The 20,827-nt window shown below is 58.1% G+C and overlaps 3 protein-coding genes across 11 annotated transcripts in view; 2 read left to right on the top strand and 1 right to left on the bottom strand.

Annotated features, from left to right (window-relative positions):
* CIC (capicua transcriptional repressor) overlaps positions 1-11,020 on the top strand; it is a 25,994-nt gene extending 14,974 nt beyond the window's left edge. For 2 of the 6 annotated variants that reach the window (XM_029926608.1, XM_029926607.1), the window contains exons 3-21: positions 2,071-2,220; positions 2,303-2,537; positions 2,618-2,747; positions 2,842-3,024; positions 3,107-3,272; positions 4,134-4,336; positions 4,420-4,645; positions 5,066-5,169; positions 5,407-6,652; positions 6,735-6,922; positions 7,289-7,410; positions 7,505-7,671; positions 7,775-8,065; positions 8,162-8,487; positions 8,791-9,041; positions 9,142-9,296; positions 9,376-9,507; positions 9,791-9,922; positions 10,023-11,020. In XM_029926608.1, the coding sequence (XP_029782468.1) occupies positions 2,071-2,220; positions 2,303-2,537; positions 2,618-2,747; positions 2,842-3,024; positions 3,107-3,272; positions 4,134-4,336; positions 4,420-4,645; positions 5,066-5,169; positions 5,407-6,652; positions 6,735-6,922; positions 7,289-7,410; positions 7,505-7,671; positions 7,775-8,065; positions 8,162-8,487; positions 8,791-9,041; positions 9,142-9,296; positions 9,376-9,507; positions 9,791-9,922; positions 10,023-10,390 (4,775 nt within the window). In that variant the 3' untranslated portion in view covers positions 10,391-11,020. Of the gene's footprint in view, positions 1-6; positions 114-2,070; positions 2,221-2,302; positions 2,538-2,617; positions 2,748-2,841; positions 3,025-3,106; positions 3,273-4,133; positions 4,337-4,419; positions 4,646-5,065; positions 5,170-5,406; positions 6,653-6,734; positions 6,923-7,288; positions 7,411-7,504; positions 7,672-7,774; positions 8,066-8,161; positions 8,488-8,790; positions 9,042-9,141; positions 9,297-9,375; positions 9,508-9,790; positions 9,923-10,022 lie in introns of those variants that run through there. The other 4 variants (XM_029926612.1, XM_029926611.1, XM_029926609.1 and 1 more) reach the window with 4 other exon arrangements.
* A 924-nt stretch (positions 11,021-11,944) lies between these two features.
* Positions 11,945-17,344, bottom strand: PAFAH1B3 (platelet activating factor acetylhydrolase 1b catalytic subunit 3). Of its 3 annotated transcripts, XM_029926666.1 has the most exons (7): positions 17,327-17,344; positions 16,330-16,524; positions 14,052-14,149; positions 13,773-13,862; positions 13,021-13,137; positions 12,820-12,942; positions 11,945-12,272 (listed from the first exon to the last, which is right to left on the bottom strand). In XM_029926666.1, the coding sequence occupies exons 3-7, from the start codon at positions 14,127-14,129 to the stop codon at positions 11,985-11,987; spliced, it is 696 nt and encodes a 231-aa protein (XP_029782526.1). In that variant the 5' UTR covers positions 14,130-14,149; positions 16,330-16,524; positions 17,327-17,344; the 3' UTR covers positions 11,945-11,984. The 3 variants fall into 3 exon arrangements, with proteins under 3 accessions (XP_029782526.1, XP_029782524.1, XP_029782525.1); XM_029926664.1 differs by lacking the exons at positions 16,330-16,524; positions 17,327-17,344 and adding an exon at positions 14,410-14,604; XM_029926665.1 differs by lacking the exons at positions 16,330-16,524; positions 17,327-17,344 and having other exon boundaries at positions 14,052-14,291.
* On the top strand, positions 14,110-18,786 carry PRR19 (proline rich 19). Of its 2 annotated transcripts, XM_029926646.1 has the most exons (4): positions 14,110-14,475; positions 15,069-15,205; positions 17,544-18,150; positions 18,237-18,786. In XM_029926646.1, the coding sequence occupies exons 1-4, from the start codon at positions 14,157-14,159 to the stop codon at positions 18,704-18,706; spliced, it is 1,533 nt and encodes a 510-aa protein (XP_029782506.1). In that variant the 5' UTR covers positions 14,110-14,156; the 3' UTR covers positions 18,707-18,786. The 2 variants fall into 2 exon arrangements, with proteins under 2 accessions (XP_029782506.1, XP_029782507.1); XM_029926647.1 differs by lacking the exons at positions 14,110-14,475; positions 15,069-15,205 and adding an exon at positions 16,834-16,960.
* Positions 18,787-20,827: the final 2,041 nt, after the last annotated feature.

Here is a 20,827-nt window from a genome sequence, read left to right as displayed (position 1 = left end):
CCGCTGAGGAGGCGCGAGCCCCGGCCGGGCCCCCCCGCGCCGGACCATGTACTCAGCCCACAGGCCCCTGGTGCCCGCGTCCGGCGCGGCCTCCCGTGGCCTCGGCATGTTCGGTCAGTAGCGCCTGAGCCCTGGGACTGCTGGGGTCAAGGTGTCGGGGTGTTGAGTGCGGAGTAACGGTGATAGGGGTATAGTAAGAGAGTGATAGATGCAGAGTACAGGGGTGACGGGAAAGTTACAGAGCTCGGCTGGGCCAGGCGGTTAGTGACGGCAGGTGGGAGTGTAGCGGGAGTGATGAGAATGAGGAGAGGGGAGTAGCTGGGCACAGCTGTGGGTGTTTGGATGATGGGGTGGAACCGGTCCGTTGTCACCGGAGACGAAGAGTACAGAGTAACTGGCTTGGGAGCTCGTATTAGAATAGGGGTGGTTTGAGACCTCCTGGCCCTAGGTGTGGAAGAGAGGGGGAAGGGACTGTGATCGAGTAGTGGGGCTAAGAACAGGGCTTGAGAAGTGAGTGAGGCGTTGTTTGCTTACAACTGAGTGATGGGCTGGAGTGTTTGTGGTATGCTTTGCAGAGACAGGGAGAGAGTCAGGAACCTGGAGGGCAGTGCACTGAGGAGGGGCAGGACCAAAGGACTATTCCCCCATTGTCTGCTGGTCCCTTTCTTCCCCACCCTGCAGATGAGGAAGACTGATGAGAAAGATCTTGGTGAAGAGAGGCATAGGTCCAGGTCCTTGGGGTTGGAGGGCTGAGTAGGCTTTGGGGTCCCCAGAGCCCCAGGGATGAAGGATGGGGTCCTCAGAGGGTCTTGAGACCCCCTCCGGTGCTGGCTTCCTTATCCCTCTCCTGTTGACATAGTGTCTACTTTTTCTTTTGTCAGCCCCTCGCACAATTCGTTTTCGAGGCCAGTGGCTCTCTTCGTCGAGGCTTTTGAAGGCATAGTGGGGTCACCCCAGGTCAGATTGATCTGGAGCAGGGGGAGGCCTGGAATGATGGAGACCAAGGCTAGGGCGTTTCCCTTCTCTCTTCATCATCTTCCCTCACAGGGGCCTCTGCTGGTTCCACTTCCCCCAGGGAGCCAGCAGTGAGAGGGAAGCCCACTTCTGGCCTAGGCCTGCCTAGGAGTCCCGCCAGGGACGGGTCCCGGCCCAGTGCTTACACTCCTACCACCCAGGTCCTGGGGCAGAAGGTTGAGCCTCTGGGACTGGCCCCTTGGGCGGGAAATGCCTTTCTGTGCATATTCTTAAGAAAACACCTGGCATTTTTGCTTTCCTTGGGCACGGACTTGTAACAATTCTCTTGTCTGCCCCATTGTGTACCTTTTTTTCCAAGGAGTTTACCACACCCTCCCCTCTCTTTGGGCAAGGGGGCTAGACGCTGCACTCAAGATAAGCTCAGAGGTTTAGAGGGTAGGGCTGCTGGGAGGCCTCAGCGAGGGCAGTGGATTCTGTTAGGGGGCGGGGGGAGGTGCTGGAGCCACCTGTGCCCAGCCCAGGAAAGGCAGGTTGGGTCTCTGGGATCTGTAGTAGGGGGAGGGAGGCAAAGAGAAAGACCAGAGCCCCCTCTCTGTGGGTATCAGAGAAAAGAAGGAGAAAATAAGCCACGGTCTCCTCAAGAAAGAGAAAGGGAGTGTGAGGCCAAGATGAGGGGCCCTGTCAGATGGCAACATGGGTGCTGGGAATGGGGCATGGCTGGGGAGGGTTCTAGCCCTGCTGAGGTTTTGGGGCCTTGGGAGTATGAGATGGCAGTCCAACATGGCCTGGTTTGTGACAGGAGCCAGTCATTCTTCTGGCCTGGTCCCTGGTGGCAGGGCTGGTGGCAGTGGGGGAGGGAGTGGGGTGTGAGGCCTATTTCCCTTCCTAGCTTCTGTTTTCTTTTTTATAAACCTAAAAACCTCTCAGGGAGGAGTTTTTCCTGAGTGATGTCGCATGCAGGAGCCCACGAGGCTCTGGGATGGAAGGGGGTGTAAAGGAGGCGTGGAGCCACCTCATCCTGGGTGGAAAAGAGCTTGAGTTGGGGGTCAAGGCCAAGGTCTCCTGCTGCACAGCTTAGCTGGCTTCTTCCCACAGTGTGGACGAACGTGGAACCTCGCTCTGTGGCTGTGTTCCCCTGGCACTCCTTAGTCCCTTTCCTGGCCCCCAGCCAGCCCGACCCCTCTGTGCAACCAAGTGAGGCCCAACAACCTGCCAGCCACCCAGTGGCCTCCAACCAGAGCAAAGGTGAGGAGTGGGGGGCCAGAGAAGGCGTGGGGTTAGGGTCGAGATGGCTTGAGAGCCCTCTGATCTGCCTCTCCGCCCTTAGAACCTGCTGAGTCGGCGGCTGTTGCTCACGAGCAGCCACCAGGTGGGACAGGGAATGCTGATCCTGGGCGGCCCCCTGGAGCCACATGCCCTGAGAGCCCAGGGCCTGGACCCCCCCACGCTTTGGGGGTGGTGGAACCTGGAAAGGGCCCACCTCCCACCACTGAGGAGGAGGCCCCTGGCCCTCCAGGAGAGCCCCGGCTGGACAGTGAGACGGAGAGTGACCATGATGATGCGTGAGTGCCACGAGGCCTGGGGCTGGTGGGTGGAGTGGCCGGAGAGGTGGCCCTCACTGTCCCTGCCGCTCCCACCACAGCTTCCTCTCCATCATGTCTCCTGAGATCCAGTTGCCCCTGCCACCTGGGAAACGCCGGACCCAGTCCCTCAGTGCCCTGCCAAAGGAACGAGACTCCTCTTCGGAGAAGGACGGACGCAGCCCCAACAAGGTGCCTCCTCTCTACCTGTCCGTGGCTCACCCTGTGGCAGCCCAAGCCTGTTTCCCGGTTTTAACCGTCCCACTTGGGCCCGTGTCTGCCGCAGCGGGAGAAGGACCATATTCGGCGGCCCATGAATGCCTTCATGATCTTCAGCAAGCGGCACAGGGCCCTGGTCCACCAGCGTCACCCCAACCAGGACAACCGAACTGTCAGCAAGATCCTGGGCGAGTGGTGGTACGCCCTGGGGCCCAAGGAGAAGCAGAAGTACCATGATCTGGCCTTCCAGGTAACACCTCTTTTTCTAGGCTTCTCCCAGCTTCCTCTGGTGGGGCGGGTGAGCGAAGGGTCTCTCCACTCTCTGCTGCCAGGTGAAAGAGGCCCACTTTAAGGCTCACCCGGACTGGAAGTGGTGCAACAAGGACAGGAAGAAGTCCAGCTCAGAGGCCAAGCCCACGAGCCTGGGGCTGGCAGGAGGGCACAAGGAGACCCGGGAGCGGAGCATGTCGGAGACAGGGACTGCCGCTGCCCCTGGAGGTTAGTCAGCCCCTCAGCTCTCTTGCCCTGTCACTCCCTCCCTGAGAGGTGCCAGCTACCCTCTTGTTTGCTCAGCCCGTGGCCCAGAAGCCTGTCTCTGCCCTGTCATTTAATTTGAGGACCCTTACCCATAAAGAAACTGGCAGTTGTTTTATGCGAAGGGGCCAGGGAGGCCTAGAGACATAAAGTTTCCAAACAGTAATCTCATTATGGGTTGCCATTTCCTGGGCATACAGTGCACGTCAGGCAGCAAGGAGAGCATAATTTCTAGTACCGAAAGCTGTGCCCCGTTTTGCAGATGGGAAAACTGAGGCTCGGGGAGTCAAAATCACTTGCTGGAAATGATAGGAAACTAGTAAACGGAGGTGCCAGAATCTCCACTCCAGCTTGGCTGGTTCCCAGAACTGAAGTTGGAAGCCCCTCATTGGCTGCTTCTCCTGACTGAGACTGTCTGGTGTGCACAGTGCCGTCCTGAGGCGCTTTTTTTGGAGCAATCCTGTGGGCACGGGCCTGCAGCTCTCTGAGGATGGGGCCATTCCTCCCTCTCTGAGAGGAGGGAATGGGGGCTCAGACAGGCCAGTGGTTATCAGCTAGGCAGCACCTCCCTGCTTGTCTTCAGTCTCGTACTCGAAGAAGGCCTGCCTCTCGGGAAGCAATGGGCTTTCTCCTTGCAATCCCAGAGGGCCAGATCCACTGGGAAATGCTGGGCCTGGTGGGTGGTATCTGTTTTCTGCCAGGTGGCCCGGGATTTCCAAACTCTTTTTGTCCATTACTTAGAAATACGTGTGGATGGCTTGGCCAGTCTGAGGGCTGGTAAAAGGCTCCTGGACTCTGCAGCACTCCTCTCTTTCTACTCTGCAGTGTCCTCGGAGCTCCTGTCAGTTGCAGCCCAGACACTCTTGAGCTCGGATACCAAGGCTCCAGGGAGCGGCTCGTGTGGGGCTGAGCGTCTGCACACAGTGGGGGGACCTGGCTCAGCCCGGCCCCGAGCCTTCTCCCACAGTGGGGTCCACAGCCTGGATGGTGGGGAAGTAGATAGCCAGGCGCTACAGGAACTGACTCAGGTCCGATGGGTGGGGGAGATGGGCAGGGAGGGCTGCCCCAGGTGACGCTCCCCTCTGAACTCTCCTGGTTACCTGCCCTTCAGATGGTGTCTGGTCCTGCATCCTATTCTGGTCCAAAGCCTTCTGCCCAGTATGGGGCTCCAGGCCCCTTCTCGGCCTCCGGTGAGGGAGGTGCCCTGGCAGCCAGTGGGCGACCCCCGCTGCTGCCCACCCGGGCGTCCCGTTCCCAGCGTGCTGCCAGTGAGGACATGACCAGTGATGAGGAACGCATGGTCATCTGTGAGGAGGAGGGAGATGATGATGTCATTGGTGAGCAGTGGCAGCGCCCAGTGTCCTGTCTAGAGAGCAGCAGGCTAGGTTTGAGGGGTGGGCAGGGATTTGATTTAAGCCTCAGGCTCCCTCTTCTCTCGCATGTTTATGATTGGAAGCATGTTCATTTCAGGCTCTACTGAGTAAACCCAGCCCTGCCCTTCGGGAGCTCCTGGCCAGGCAGGAAACTGGGAAGACAGGGACATGGATGGCCAGGCCATCAGGCACAGGGTTAGGTGGCGTTAACCTGCATGTTCTTAGGCTTCCCATTTGGGCAGGTGGGCACACCCTAGGCTGAGGAACAGCATTCGTGGACAACACTTATTGCTGACTTGGGGCAAAGCCTGGGCTCCATGCTGTCCCTTCTGCGTAGTCCTGCACTCTGCCTTCTTGCCAGTGCTGTTCTCTCTGTTCCCTTAGCCGACGATGGCTTTGGCACCACTGACATCGACCTCAAGTGCAAGGAGCGGGTGACCGACAGCGAGAGCGGAGACAGTTCTGGGGAGGACCCAGAGGGCAGCAAGGTGAGAACTTGGGACATGGTGTCATTTGCTCTTTTCAGGAAGGGGAAATACCTGCTTATGTGCACTGACACAGGGAGAATAAGGCCCACAGAGAGCAAGCTATTTTCCCCATGGTGATTTGGGTCACAGCCAGAATGAATTGAGTCCTTCAGCTCGCTTTGCTGCCAGGCGGGACAGAGATGGGCAGGGTGTGTGTATCTGGGCTTCCTCGATGTGGTTGTGTCTCCTTCCACCCAGGGCTTTGGCCGGAAGGTGTTCTCGCCTGTGATTCGTTCTTCCTTTACCCACTGCCGCCCATCGCTGGACCCTGAGCCCCCAGGGCCCCCGGATCCACCTGCAGGCTTTGGCAAAGGCTATGGGCCCACCCCGTCCTCCTCTTCCTCCTCGTCCTCACCTGCCTCCTCCTCAGCCTCAGCTGTCACCTCCTTCCCACTGGGCTCAGGGACCTTCAAGGCCCAGGAGTCAGGTCAAGGCAGCACAGCAGGCCCACTGAGGCCCCCACCCCCTGGGTCTGGTGGCCCAGTAACACCTTCCAAGGCTACGCGGTTCCTCCCAACGGATCCTGCCACCTTCCGTCGTAAGAGACCCGAAAGTGTGGGAGGCCTGGAGCCACCGGGCCCCTCGGTCATTGCAGCACCTCCTGGTGGGGGAGGAAGTGTTCTGCAGACGCTGGTCCTGCCCCCAAATAAGGAGGAACGGGAAGGCAGTGGAGCCCGCTTGCCCTCAGCCCCAGCCCCAGCCCCTTCACTGGCCTATGGGGCCCCAGCAGCCCCCCTGTCGCGCCCAGCTGCCACCATGGTCACCAACGTGGTGCGACCTGTCAGTAGCACTCCTGTGCCCATCGCTTCTAAGCCCTTTCCCACATCTGGCCGGGCTGAGGCATCTCCAAGTGACACAACAGGTGCCAGGACTGAGCCGGCCGCTGGGTCCCGAGCACCTGGGAGCTCTCCACTGGGTGTAAGCTTAGTGTATTCAGACAAGAAGTCAGCAGCAGCCACCTCGCCAGCCCCACATCTGGTGGCTGGGCCCCTACTGGGCACTGTGGGGAAGGCCCCTGCCACAGTCACCAACCTGCTGGTGGGCACACCTGGTTATGGTGCCCCGGCGCCCCCTGCTGTCCAGTTCATAGCCCAGGGGGCCCCCGGCAGTGGGGCCACTACAGGCTCAGGAGCAGGGGCTGGGAGTGGCCCCAATGGGCCAGTGCCTCTGGGCATCTTGCAGCCAGGCGCCTTGGGCAAAGCTGGGGGAATCACCCAGGTGCAGTACATCCTGCCCACGCTGCCCCAGCAGCTTCAGGTGGCTCCTGCCCCGGCACCAGCCCCTGGGACTAAGGCAGCAGCTCCCGGCGGCCCCGCACCCACCACCAGCATCCGTTTCACCCTCCCACCGGGCACCTCAACCAACGGCAAAGTTCTGGCTGCCACTGCACCCACTCCTGGCATCCCCATCCTGCAGTCAGTACCCTCCGCCCCGCCCCCCAAAGGTGAGGCCTGAGCTGAGCAGCGGAGGAGAGGGGCCCCAGGCCTGTTTGGCTCTCTTGTAATTTCTCCTCTCTCCACTTGCAGCCCAGTCAGTCTCTCCTGTGCAGGCCCCGCCCCCGGGTGGCTCAGCCCAGCTGCTACCCGGGAAGGTACTGGTGCCCCTGGCGGCCCCTAGCATGTCTGTGCGGGGGGGCGGGGCTGGCCAGCCACTGCCCCTGGTGAGCCCGCCTTTCTCAGTACCTGTGCAGAATGGTGCCCAGCCACCCAGCAAGGTAAGGGCATCCTGGCTCTGCCTGTGCTTCATTCCTCCCCTCCTGGGTGGAGGCTTCTCTGTGTGTGTTTCCTTCAGTCACTCTTCCTTTTCTCTCTTTTTTGTTTGTCCCTTTGAAACTTTGTCTCTAGGACTTTATCTTTTCACTTCGGTGTCTGTGTGCATCTTGATTCTGCCCTTGGTGTCTGTATCTTTTGCCTTCTTTATGCATTGTACTCCTCAATGTCAACTTTTTCTTTATTCTTTTCTGTCTTGATTCCAAGTTTTGTGTTTCCTGTGTTTGCTGAGATCCACCTAGATCTTGGTCCTCCCCTTCCCCATTCTGGGTCCCTAGCTTACCCCAGTCTGTGGGTGCCCTTGCCCACAGATCATCCAGCTGACTCCAGTGCCCGTGAGCACACCCAGCGGCCTGGTGCCGCCCCTCAGCCCAGCCACACTCTCCGGACCCACCTCGCAGCCTCAGAAGGTCCTGCTGCCTTCCTCCACCAGGTAATGGCAGCTGAGCCCTCACCTAGAGGCCAGCCTAGCGATGGGCTTGGGTGGGGCCAGCTTACCTCACTCCCCCTTCCTCTCCTTGCGGCAGAATCACCTACGTGCAGTCGGCGGGTGGGCACGCGTTGCCCCTGGGCACCAGCCCTACGTCCAGCCAGGCTGGAACAGTCACCTCGTATGGGCCCACGAGCTCGGTAGCCCTAGGCTTCACCTCACTGGGGCCCAGCGGACCTGCCTTCGTGCAGCCCCTGCTTTCAGGTGAGGGGCAGCCTGGCAGGAAGAGCTGGGGACCCAGGGTGGTGCCGACGTGGTCCAGGCCCTAACTGGGGCCCTTGCCTCTCCTCTGTTTTCATCTCTGCAGGCCAAGCCCCGCTGCTGGCTCCTGGCCAGGTGGGCGTGTCGCCTGTGCCCAGCCCCCAGCTGCCACCCACCTGCACAACTCCCGGAGGTCCCGTCATCACAGCGTTTTACCCTGGCAGCCCAGCACCCACCTCCTCAGCACCCCTGGCCCAGCCATCCCAAGCGCCCCCAGGCCTGGTCTACACTGTGGCTACTAGCACAACCCCACCTGCTGCCACCATCCTGCCCAAGGGCCCACCGGCCCCTGCCACTGCCACCCCGGCCCCTACCAGCCCTTTTCCTAATGCCACAGGTGGGTGTCGGGCCAACCCAGGGTGGGGTGATTTGGAGGACCCAGAAGGTGGGCTCCAGACAGGCCTGGCTCAGCAAATGCTCTTCTTTCCACCAGCAGGCTCCATGACCTACAGCTTAGTGGCCCCCAAAGCCCAGCGGCCTACCCCCAAAGCCCCCCAGAAAGTGAAGGCGGCCATCGCCAGCATTCCTGTGGGTTCCTTTGAGGCAGGTGCCCCTGGGCGGTCAGGCCCTGCATCCCGGCAGCCTTTGGAGCCTGGCACAGCCCGTGAGCCCCCTGCTCTCGAGTCTGAGCTTGAGGGGCAGCCCACAACGCCCGCCCCTCCACCACCCCCAGAGACCTGGGCTCCCACAGCCCGGAGCAGCCCCCCACCACCCCCGCCTGCTGAGGAGCGGACAGGCACCAAGGGCCCGGAGACCATGGTAAGTGTGCACCAAGCCAGGCGGCTCCTGTTGCCGCACAGCTATGCATTTCAGTCCACTCTTTGCTTTTCTGCTGCATCCCTCTTACCTGCATACCTGTCTGAACTCGGTCCTTGTTTGCAGGGGTTGGGGGCATTGCAGGGCGGGGGGTTGGAAGCTTGTCCCTTTTGCTTGTCCCCGTTGCTGGGTCTTCTCCGAAGTTGTATATTGTGGGTGGTTAGCATCCAGCTCTCTGTTGTTCTGGGTTTTGCCCCATCGAGTCTGAATCCAGTGTCCTCCGTCTCCCTGCTGTCCCTACCCCAGGCCAGCAAATTCCCCAGCTCATCTTCAGACTGGCGAGTCCCTGGGCTAGGCCTGGAGAGCCGTGGGGAGCCTCCCACCCCTCCCAGCCCGGCCCCAGCTCCGGCCCCAGCCCCCGGTAGCAGCAGCAGCAGCGAGGGCAGCAGTGGGAGGGCAGCTGGGGACACCCCTGAGCGCAAGGAGGCAGCTGGTACCGGCAAGAAGGTGAAGGTGCGGCCCCCGCCCCTGAAGAAGACCTTTGACTCTGTGGACAAGTGAGCATGGGCTGGGCTCCGTGGCAGAGCGTGTGGGCTGGGCAGGAGAGTGGGGTAGCTGTGGTCTTAGGCAGGGGAGGTGACCCCGCCGGCTCTCCAGCAGGGTCCTGTCGGAGGTGGACTTCGAAGAGCGCTTTGCTGAGCTGCCTGAGTTCCGGCCTGAGGAGGTGCTGCCTTCGCCTACCTTGCAGTCTCTGGCCACCTCCCCCAGGGCCATCCTGGGCTCCTACCGCAAGAAGAGGAAGAACTCCACCGGTAGGCGAGTGTGGGGCACCTGGGTTAAGTGGGGGGCAGACCAGGGCTGCCTCTGCTGAGCCTGCTTCTGTTGGACCAGACCTGGACTCGGCCCCTGAGGACCCCACCTCGCCCAAGCGCAAGATGAGGAGACGCTCCAGTTGCAGCTCAGAGCCCAACACCCCGAAGAGTGCCAAATGCGAGGGGGACATCTTCACCTTTGACCGTACAGGTGCTGGCACCGAGGCAGGCGGAGCTGTGGGGGGGCCCAGGGCTTTAAGAAGGGTGGGGTCTTGGGAATAGAGTTAGGGCTGCGCGATGGTGATGGGAAGGATAGCAGGTTAAGGATGGGAGGGTGGGTGTTAGGGTCCAAAAGGGTCCAGAGGCAAGTGCCCTCTTTGAACTCTGCTGTGTTACAGGATTCAGCAAGGGCTGAGTGGACATCTGGGCGGGGGTGGGGGCAGGGAACAGGCTGCTGCGGTAGCCTTGACTGTGCTCCTTTATGCTGCTCCCAGGTACGGAAGCCGAGGATGTGCTCGGGGAGCTGGAATACGAGAAGGTGCCATACTCCTCACTGCGGCGCACCCTGGACCAGCGCCGGGCCCTGGTCATGCAGCTCTTCCAGGACCACGGCTTCTTTCCATCGGGTGAGTGTGTCCTGGAGTCTTGGGGGCGCACCTGGAGAGGCCCTGCCTGCTCATCTCACCCTGCCCTCCCCACCGCCCCCCATCGTCCTTCTGTCCCCAGCCCAGGCCACGGCAGCCTTCCAGGCGCGCTACGCAGACATCTTCCCCTCCAAGGTGTGTCTGCAGTTGAAGATCCGCGAGGTGCGCCAGAAGATCATGCAGGCGGCCACTCCCACGGAGCAGCCCCCTGGAGCTGAGGCCACCCTCCCCGGACCACCCCCCACTGGCACTGCTGCTGCCCCTGTCCCCACTCCCAGCCCCGCTGGGGGCCCTGACCCCACCTCACCTGGCTCGGACTCTGGCACAGCTCCGGCTGCCCCGCCACTGCCTCCACCCCCAGAGCCGGGTCCCGGACAGCCTGGCTGGGAGGGCCCCCCCCAGGCCTCCTCCCCACCCCCTGGCCCCTCCACAGCTGCCACAGGCAGGTGAGGGGCCCAAGAAGATCCCAGGACCCACAGTACCCCCCTCAGGACATGGACAGTATGTAGGTGGCAGGAATGGGGGGGGGCAGGGTGGTTACCTCCTCCCCAATAAAGCCATTTCGTCCTTTCTAGTTTGGGGCGGAATGAGGCCTGCTCCTCTTGTCTATCCCCCGTCCCCCCACAGCTTTCTCCCTGTGACGGGGGACAGCTGAGGGGAAGCAGGGGCACATTCTGCCTCCATGGAGCCCCTGTATATAACCTGGAGTGTGTTACCTTCAGACCTTTTCACTTGTACTTTATGCAAAATGGCTCATGTGAGGGCTACAAGCTGGAGGGTAGTGCGGGCCTCGGGCCACAGGGAGAGGTGCCTGTGGAGTAGGGGGAGTTCATGCACCCCTTTTTTCCCCAGAGGGGCTGGACTCAGGTTAGTTTGGGGTGGGGGCTCCTGCACTTTGCCACAGGCATGGGGAGGGTTCTCTCCCCACCCCCTCTGCCCTCCCAACTTGGGTTGTACTTTCTAAGAAGGTGATTCCCCCTACCCTTGTCCCCATCCCCAGAACAAAACATGTTGATCATGTGCAATATTTCTTACTGTGCCGAGAAGCCGAAATGACCGAAATTAAAGCTGTTTAACACACTTGTGTGGCTGCCCACTCTATAGGGAGAAGGGGGGGTAGGTTGTACTGTCCCCAGATGGTCCAGGAACGTATACACTTCCCCCCCCAACGTGGGGGTGAGACCTTCCCCTCCCCACATCAGAGGGACCCTGTGGGCTGAGGACCCTGACTCACTGTGGACTGAGCAGCCTCTCTTCAGCGGTGGCGCTTGGGAGTCCCTGTCCCTACTCTGCCTGTCACAGCTGTCCAACGTGGGGGCTCAGGAAGGCCAGAGATGAGGTGCTGTAAGAAGGGCAGCTCATCCCTGAAGTTCTAAGTGGACCTGAGCAGTCTGAACCTAGGTGGTGGTGGGCAGGGAGGGGTTGGCCCAGCCGCCCATATAGTGCTGTTCTCGGTGACCCCTGCTGCCCCCACGTGGCTGAGCCAGCACTGCAGCCAGGCCAAAAGGATCCTCCTGGGTTACACCCCTCGAGGCATGTGGACAGTGCCCCTCTGGGGAGACTGGCACTGATGCCCTCTGTGGAGGCACAGACTGCTTGGGATGGGGAGGGTCAGGAAGCTTCCGTAGGAAATAGCATCCAAGGTACGACCAGAGCACCAGAAGCTTCAGCCAGGGGATGATCTTCAGCAAAAAGGGGGAAGGCAGCTCTGGATTGGCTTTGACTGCTGGGTCACTACATCCCCAGAATTCTTGTTTAACCTTGATCTTACAGGGTAGTGTTGGCACACTGATTTCACCCAGGGTGTTGCTGATTGGTAGTGCCTGCACGGAGTGTTACTGATAGGAAAAATCTGCTAGGTGCTGCGAGAACCAGAGTGCCTTGATGGATCGGTGAAGCCTGCTTCAGGCAGAGGCAGGGCGCCCTCCAGGGCTGCAGGGTCACAGACATCCAAGTTCAGGTTGAGATACCCAGAAGGGCGTGGCCATAAAGCAAGAAACGGGAGACGAAGGAATGAGAATTTAATGTTGGGGCAGGAGGATGCTTAGGGTGTGGCCTCTGGCCGGGAGCCACCTTGGCCCTGGTCTTGGGCCAGCAGACGCAGAAGCAGGGAGTGCAGGGCTCGACAGACAGGTGTGTAGCCCAGGCGGCTCAGATGCAGGTAATCGTACATGTCGTGGTGACTTATGGTACCGTCCGAGTGCACAAAGCCAGGGTCGGCATCCAGAAAGTGGGCCCGTGGGTGGCCAGCCAATGCTGCCCGGACCAGCTCGTTCACTCGCCGGTTTTTCTCACGAAGTGGGTTAGGGTGCTGGCCCCTCGGAAGCAGGCCCTGAGAAAGGCCACCAAGAATTATGAGGAGACATCCTACCAGCATCTGGGTATCCTATTCTCTGGGACAAACTGTTCGCCCTCACCAGGAAGTTCTCCGGTGTGGAATACACTAGGGATGGAGCTCTGGGGGGATCAGAAGGGTAATTCCTGATCCCATTGTGTGAGACCCCTTTCAGCAAGTATTTCGGGTGCCAGCTCCTTTCCAAGTATCCATCATAAAAACGACACCATGGCAAAGGGTCCATCCCTCTTTCAGAGGAGGACGTGTTCCAGCTGGAAGTGATAGAGCCTGGATTCACCCCAGGAACGCCTATTTTTGGCTAATTGTTTCGAGTTTTGCAACACCCCCACCAGAATCTCCAGCAATTTCTTGGGCAACAGGGGCTCACTGGTCCCTGAACACCTTAACTACAGCTGCTGGGTGTGTAACAAGCTTCACCAGGAGATTTTGTCTGAAAGCCACTGCTCTGTGCCATGCTGCCCAGAACTGTGCTGGCTGTGACCACCCCTGGCATTCTTTCTTCCCTGCCCTCCCAACCTCTCACCAGCACCACGACCCGGGCCTGGGGCTGCCGTTGGTTCACCAGTTGCACAATGGCCTTGATGCCACCAGTCACTTGCTCTGCTGTGTGCCCATGGTTGTTGGTACCCACCCAGACCACCACAATCTGCGGGAAGAGAGGCATGAAGCAGCGGTAAGGAGGGAGGCTTGGGGTACATTAGCTACCCACTCCAGCTCTGCTCACCTTGGGTCGGATGTGCTCCAGCTCCCCATTCTCCAGTCTCCAAAGCACATGTTGTGTACTATCACTGCCAATGCCAAAGTTAAGTGCATGCAGAGGAGAAAAGAGCTCCCGCCAGATCTGCAGACAAGAAGTGGTGTGGGCACCAGGGCATTAGCAAGGACCACCACCCTCTGTCCAAGTCAAAGGTCATCATGGAAGAGCCCCACCTTATGGAAGCAGTCTGGTCAAATCTCGCTTTATGCAAACCTATTACGGTCTCACTTTCATGGAGCTCCATAGAAGCGAGACTCAGTTTTCAGAAACCTATTCTGCTTGAGTCACGCACTGAACCAACAGCATTCACGGTTGATGAAAGCCATTACGTTTGACCTCACTTAGTGGAAAGATAACATAATTGGATTCCCTTTGTGGAGAGCTATTATGGTTGACTTTCATTTGGTGCAAAGACCATGGCTTTGTGGACACCCGTTAGGGCTGTGCACTGCCTTAAGCAAACAATAGAATCTCACTTTAGGCAATCTTCTTGCAAGAAAGCCTGATTTTTAAGTCTCAGTACACACAAACTCATCTGACAAAGACTGGTCACACAGTTCCTTCTCAATAGAATGTTGCATCTTACACGGAGTTTTGGGTGGTGTGCTGCCTGAGACTATTCTGGGTACCTTATACCCTGTCTGGCCTGGGCTCTGATCCAGATGTGTCAGTGAGGGCACAGTCCTAGGTGGGGCAGGGGGACGGGGGACCGGCCTCACCTCGCACTGGTGCATTAGCTGGACCAGAGAGTCCCCGATGAAGACGACTTCGGGTTCCTTATCTTTGCTGTCGGCCACGAACCGATGGTGCTTCGGAGACGTACAAGGGGGCGGTCAAAGGCACGCGCGCTGCTTGGTCCGCCCCACTCGGCTTCCCCGCTCTGCCTCCACCACCCCAACTGCCCCCAGTTTCCTAATCCCACAGAGAGTGTGGCGCCAACCGGCTGCTCTCCTGAGACCCTTCCCGGACTCCGGAGTATCGCGGGCCGGGTCGCTCACCAGGGACATCCAGCGTCCGTCGCCCTGCACGTCCTGCACCGGCGTGGGCTTGCTGGCTGGGTTCTCCTCTCCGCTCATCTTGGCGCCGCTGCTCCTTCCTGCAGGATGGGCGAGCGAGGTCGACCCGGGAAGAGTTGGCCGGGGAGGTGGCTCCGCCACGCCCACCCCTCCCTTCTAGGCAACAATGGACGGTCCCGACGCCCGCACTCCGGCGAGGACGGCGGCGGATCCCGGGCACCGCCTCCTCTGCTGGAGCGGAAACCTTCACTTAAAAGGGGAGGTGGAATTGGGAACCCATGCTTCCCCCGCAGCGGCCGCGCAGTGGGCTCGTCCGGCGCTTCCCGCCCGGGCTACTCACGCTCGGGCGGCGGCGGCCAGCGCACCCGGGAACCTGGGAACGGGGAGGCGAGACCATCCAGCACCCGTAGGGAGAAACCACACACACCACACCGGCGTCAGGGGGAGGGACGAACTACCTGAAAGGCCGGCTGTGGGCGGGGAAAACCTAGAGCCTTTCCTTGTTGGGGGAGAACCCATTTGCTGTAGGGCAAGAAATGTGCGGAAGGGATCGCCAGCTGTGTGTGGGTGTGTGTGGGTGTGTGTGTGGGTGTGCGCGCGCGCGCGCCCGCGCCCGTAAGAAACCATTTACTGTACGGCGAGAAATGTGCAGAAGGGATAACCAGCTGTGTGTGCGTGTGTGCGCGCGCGCGCATCTGTGTGCCATTCACGGGGGGGGGGGGGGGGGGGGGGAATGAGTGGACGAGTCCATTCCCAGATCCCTTGAAGGGGTGGCTAGTACGCACCTGGCTAGGAGGGGACGCTCCCATTTTCTATTGATGTAGGTAGGAAAAAAAGATAGCAAAATGTGAAAAATAGAGCCTCAGTTGTAAGGAGACACCCTTAGACAGCACTAGGACTTTAGTGAGCCTATCTGCACGTGGGCCTCCCCTGCTCAAAAACAGCAGTTTTTGTGGCGTAAAATCTAAACTACATATCTTTGTATTACAAACATCACAGGCCCTGCAAGGAGGGCAGAAGGTGCAGAAAAAGACAGGAAATTAGAGATGCTGCAAGGCCCAGGTCCAGCCTGGCGCCCCTCCCGCCCAGCTCATCTTGCAGATCTGTGGCCTCTGTTCTTCTCCCTAAACCCACAGGTGTGTCTAAGCTCTGAAACCTACATCCATAGCCAAGGCCACCTAAGGTCGGCCCCTCCCAGCCTATATTAATCTCAAGTCTTCCCAACTCTTCCTCTTTTCGGGGACCAGGTTGGGGTGTGGGGGGTGTCCCACATTCCCCTAAACTTCCTGGTTACATTCCTGTAGCTCCACTCCCAGATGGGACCTTCCCATCTATTCATTCTTTCTAGGTAGGTTCATACTGAAATATAGTCTGATTTATCGTGTTAATGTTTTGCCTCAGTCCACTTGCCTGGAACAGGGCCTGACTCATAGTACCAAGTAGTATGGCTGCTCCCAAGAGCTTGAATGATTATTAAATGAATGGGTCAAATCTTGGCCTTGTCCCAGGGTGTTGGGGAAGACAGATCCAGACACAGAGCTGAGGAAAGGATCAAGGTTGTGATTAAGAGAGGTGGCGTAGGAGGAGGAGGAAGAGGACTCTGAGGGTGAGGGGGTTCTTAGGAGTAGTGTTTGAGTTTGGCTTTGAAAAATCAGGAAGTCTGGGTAAGCAGTATTACACAGGTAATATAGCTTATTAGGGCATGGGGAAACTCTGGCCATAGCTTTATTTCATTTTTTTAAGTTTTTGAAAAGTGTTTTTTATTTATTTTTGAGAGACAGAGAGAGACAGCTCGATCAGGGGAGGGTCAGAGAGAGAGGGAGGTACAGAATCCGAAGCAGGCTCCAGGCTCTGAGCTAACTGTAAGTACAGAGCCCGACGCGGGGCTCGAACCCACAAACCATGAGATCATGACCTGAGCCAAAGTCTGACGTTCAACAGACTGAGCCACCCAGGCGCCCCTCGTTTTATTTTTTAAATGTTTTGAGAGAGAGAGGAGGCGAGAAAGGGGCAGAAAGAGAGGGAGACCAAATATCTGAAACCGGCTGTGTGCAGGTTTGAACTCACGAACCGTGGGATCCTGACCTGAATCAAAGATAGGAGGCTTAACCGACGGAGCCACCTAAGTGCCCCTAAAGCTTGGTTTAGATAGAGATGCCGTTCTTGAAGCAAAGCTTAGTGAGAAACAGCTTCAAGCCATTCGTTACATTCAAACCAAGTGCTGTTTCAAGTTAGACATATGGGCTCATTTTATACTTACAGCAACCACATGAAGGAGGTACTACTGTCAACTCCATTGTACAAAACAGGAAACTTGAGGGTCTGAGCAGTTACTTTTCCAAGGTCGCACAACTCAGATGTGCCGGTTTGGGTTGTTTGAGTCTAGGTAGTCTAACTCCAGATCCTAGCTCTGAGCGATGACTCTATACTGATTCTTTAGGGATGAATTCTGTGACTGGGGACCCGACACAAGTGGAGACTGCCATGGCTCTTTTTCCCCTTATGCCTCACCACACCACTCTTTTCTTCCTGGCCCCACCCCCCAGAAAATCTAAACCAGTCAGCGATTCAGGAAGGGGGCGGGCCCAGTGGGCCTCACAGCAGATTGGTGTATGGGAGGTGCCAAAGGACAAATGAGAGAGGTTTCTGAAAATAAGGCTGGAAAGGGCGGGACTATAATTGGCCCGCTGTGCCTCGTGCTGCTGCACGAGAGCAGGAAGTCAAAGGGCGTGGGAGGGGCGTGCGCATGCGTGTAGAGCATGTGAGGCCCAGCGTGAGGCCCGGAAGAGTCTCAGTGCGTCGTGAGCTAGGGTCGCCATGAAGAAGCCATTTTACTCCACAGCCACGTAGGGTGGTGGGGGACGGGGTTCCTTGGGGCAGGAGAAGTTGAGGTACTCCACCCTTGCCCTGCCCCCACCAACTGTACCCCCCTTTCCTAACCTTAACTGCCCACCCCACCTCACTCCCATGATTAGGCCCCAGTTCATGGTAACTCCTCCGTTGCCCTTTCTGCTTTCCCGAGGTTTTCTCTGTCCTTTTTTTGCTGTTTCTCTTCTGCCTTTCTCTACCGTCTCTCTCCACTTTCTGCATTCTCCAGTACCTCCTCTACTTCTGGATTTCTTCTCCTCTGTCCACAATTCCTTACAGTTCACCAGACCTTGTGGTCTCATGATCCCGTCCCCATTCCCCATCTTCTAGCTATTTTCTCATATCCCAGTACCCTTAACCCTTTCTCTGTTCTCTATTCTCTGACAAACCTTCCCATTCACCGCGACTCCCTTGACTCCATCCGACTCCCATGACTCCTTCCTTGACGAAGTCTTTGCCAATCACTCCCTACTCACTGCCTTATTTTCATGTTGTCTCTGTAAATAGTTCTTCTACCTCACCCCAAACCATTTTCTCTTCTCACAATTCACTTTTAGGTCCCTGACTTATCTGCATGCTGATGACTGCCCTATCGTTTTCTTCTAGAACATTATGTACCCCCGGAGGCCAGGACCCCAGCCTTTCCAGCGGCCTGAGAAACCTGGTCGTGTACGACGTAGGAAGACCAGGCGGGAGCGTAACGAGGCCCTGTTGGGCGGCCGCCGGCCATTGGCCCGTCGGGATCTTCCTGTGACCAATCAGGATCCACCTTTGGCCCCTACTGTTCCCAAGCTTGTGGTCATAACGCAGGGCCGGCTGAGCCGGGAGCACCGGGGCCTCTTTAACCATGAGGTGAAATCTCTGGATGTGGCACGGCTGCTTAGCAGTGGGTCCCTGGAGCCAGGCATCTCTTCACTCCCCACCAAACCCTCCCCAAGCCCAAGCCGGGCCCAAGAACCGGCTCCACAGTCAAGGGGCAAAGAGAACTTGGTGCCTAGAGGCTCAGGCCCAGGCCCACCCAGTCCCCCAGAGCTCCCTGGCTTGGGGCAGCTGCTGGAGGAGCTGCAGTGCCAGCTGATTCTGCCACAGGCCTTCCCCAAGAGGAACCTAGTGCAAGAGGCCAGAGATGCCATCGTGGGCACCTTGCAGGCCTGCCATGGCTGTGTGCCTGACCTTACCCTGGTGCTCCGTGACTGCCAGCCACCCTTACCAGGTGAGCCCACCTCCTGCTCCCTATGCTCCCTTTCTCCTTGTCTGCTGTAGCTCAGCTGTCTCCCATGCTTTTTCCCTTTGTGCCAGGGACCAAAGCTGGGGGACCTGAATGCCGAAGGATGACACCCTCCTGTATCAACAGCCCGGAGCAGGCCCCAGGGGAGGGGAGACAGAGGAGGCAGCAGAGGACAAAGGATCTCACTTTTGCCATGCCTCACACCTCCAGCACTCCCACGGTGCACAGGGTGAGCCTGGCGCCACCAAACGGTCCCTTGCCACATCCCTTGCCCTTGTTGCCTTCGCCATCTGGGGCAACCTGGGGCCCCCCAACAGCCTTTGACCTACTGAAAAGCATCTGGCTGGTAGCCACACCTCCCCCTCCCCGGCCCTGGGGAGTTGGCCCACAACAACCCCTGCCTCAGCCACCGTCACCTCTGTTGCCTCGGACCTCTGCCCTGGACTGGAGCCCCAGCCCTCCCCCACTGCCCAGCCTCTCTTGGGTGGTGGCCCAGAGGAGCCCAGAGGCCTGGTCCTTTCCACCTATGAGACTGTACTGAGTGGACTGAGGCTGGGCTAGCGGCAGGAAACCTGCACTCCTGATCACTTCAATAAAATACCTTCTTCGTGGTCCCTTTGATTTTCAGAGTGGCTGACCCAAGAGAGCAGCTTTGCTTTGCTCTGAGTTTGGGTCCAAGATGGAGGGAAAGATACCAACACTTGTCACCTCCTTGGGATTTGAGGGCCAGCAGGCTGGGAAACCTGGGGCTTCAGTCAGCCCATGCATCCACCCACGGAAGCCAACTAATGTGCCAGGCTCAGCTTTGTGATGCTGGGACCCCAGAGTGAGTGCTAGCTGCTGTGGCTGTCCCCAGAAGACTTCCAGTCCAGTGGGGGGCACACACAGTTCCAGCTCCGACGGTTGCATCTTGGGGACAGAGAGGTACAGGGGCTGAGGGAGTCCCAAAAGGGAGTGATCACTCTTCTCTGGTGATGAGGGAGTTCCTCAGAAAGGAGTGGATGTAGACCTTTACACATATTAAGATTGGTAAGGACTTACTAGTAGAAGAAGAACAGAACAGGCAACTCAAGAAATGCTGTTTCATGGGACAGTATGTGCAGTACTTGGAGGAGGGCAAATAGGGATGGGGAACCGTATTCAATCACTCCATGTTCCTAGGGCATCCTGGGACCCAGACTGAGGCATGTCCAGGCCCTGCCCTTGATGGGCTCCTGGTCCAGTGCACATGGGAACGGTTGTGTGCAAGATCACGACAGGAATGGGGGGAGAGGGGGCACCTGGGTGCTCAGTTGGTTGGGCGTCCAGCTTCAGCTCAGGTCATGATATCATGGTTCATGGGTTCGGGCCTCACATCTGTGCTGACAGAGCCCGGAGCCTGCTCTGTGTCTCCCTCTCTCTCTCTGCCCCTCCCCTGATCACACTGTTTCTCTCTGTCTCTCAAAAATTAATAAAATGTTAAAAAGAAAAAAAAAAAGAATGGGAGACGAGGCCTAAATCTGCCCCGCAGGCTTTTTACTTTGGCCCAAGATACATTTAACAATTTTGAATTGATTGCCTACTGTTACAAATCAGTTTGCCTTAAAACAAAAGCAAAAGCAAAACAAAAAAGCCTAACACATTTCTGGCTTCTCTAAAAAAAAGAAAAAAGAGAAAGGAAAAAAGAAGGAAAAGGATCTGGCAGCAGACCTACTATCCCTTCTGGCAACAACTGGCTCAAGCCAAGTAGCAGAGGCCGCCTTTTCACGCGGCCCACATTCTCCCCTGAAAGTGTTCTGTGCACCTATGTTCTCTGCTTGGCCCCTTGGCTTAGGAAGTTTTTTTTAAATGATATTTTGAGGAGCAGCAATTTTTTTTTTTTGCAGTGGAGGGGGAGGAATGAAGCTAGAAATGTTTGTTGGAATCTGATCAGGGGAAATGAAACTGAGGGACTTGGATGCTGCTCTGTAAAGCCTTTCCAGGGATCCTGATTGCCCACTGGGAAACCATAAGGTTGGTACCAGCAGGCAGGGGATTGAACTGGGAGATCACAAGAGTTGGCTGAGGTCTAATGAGAAAGTGATAATGCTGGGTTTTGAACCCAGTCTGCTCTGGGCTCCTCACACCACCTCTTCTGCCTCGCAGCAAGCCGGTTTCACACCCCGGTGAGCAGTGACTGGACAGGGTCACGCAATGGAGGGTACTGGTTGTGGCCCAGAGTTCTGCCATCTCCATGTTTTGTGACCCAGAACAAGTGGTTCACCCTCTTAGCCTCCCTGTGTGGGCACTTTACAGAGCCCATGGGATCTCCGGTGGACGCACCTGGGGATGGCTGTCATGAGGGTGGGAATGAGCAATCAAAGAGCAGTTTGGAGACTAAGTTACTAAGTTGGCGGGGAGGTGAGGACGCAGCTGGGGTCTGTGAGTTGGGGGTCATCCGGAGATGGCAGTCTGGAGGAGGAGGCACGTCTTGGGGGAATGTGAGTTCAGGTAGGATATGGGGTGCAGCAGGTATCAGGGAGACTCCCAGAGGGGAGAACTGAGGCTGGGGCGGGGCAGGGAGCATAGCGGAAGGGTCGTCCTCTCCCTTGCCACTGGGGAAGGCGCCCGGCAGGCCATCCGGAGGAGGGGGGCGGGGAGAGCGGCGCCCAGCGGCCCCTTTAATCGGGGGCGCGCGCTGGCC

This window comes from Suricata suricatta, chromosome 16, assembly GCF_006229205.1.
Source record: "Suricata suricatta isolate VVHF042 chromosome 16, meerkat_22Aug2017_6uvM2_HiC, whole genome shotgun sequence".
NCBI classification, from domain to species: domain Eukaryota; kingdom Metazoa; phylum Chordata; class Mammalia; order Carnivora; family Herpestidae; genus Suricata; species Suricata suricatta.
This window is presented reverse-complemented; position numbering and strand designations above follow the sequence as displayed.

Coding starts and splice junctions, on each gene's coding strand:
- PAFAH1B3 (XM_029926666.1), bottom strand. CDS start 14,129: ATGAGCGGAGAGGAGAACCCAGCCAGCAAGCCCACGCCGGTGCAGGAC. Junction 13,863..14,051: donor ACGGACGCTGGATGTCCCTG/GTGAGCGACCCG, acceptor ACGTCTCCGAAG/CACCATCGGTTCGTGGCCGA. Junction 13,138..13,772: donor AGCTAATGCACCAGTGCGAG/GTGAGGCCGGTC, acceptor TCTTGTCTGCAG/ATCTGGCGGGAGCTCTTTTC.
- PRR19 (XM_029926646.1), top strand. CDS start 14,157: ATGGGCGAGCGAGGTCGACCCGGGAAGAGTTGGCCGGGGAGGTGGCTC. Junction 14,476..15,068: donor GGCGAGACCATCCAGCACCC/GTAGGGAGAAAC, acceptor CAAACATCACAG/GCCCTGCAAGGAGGGCAGAA. Junction 18,151..18,236: donor CTGCCAGCCACCCTTACCAG/GTGAGCCCACCT, acceptor CCTTTGTGCCAG/GGACCAAAGCTGGGGGACCT.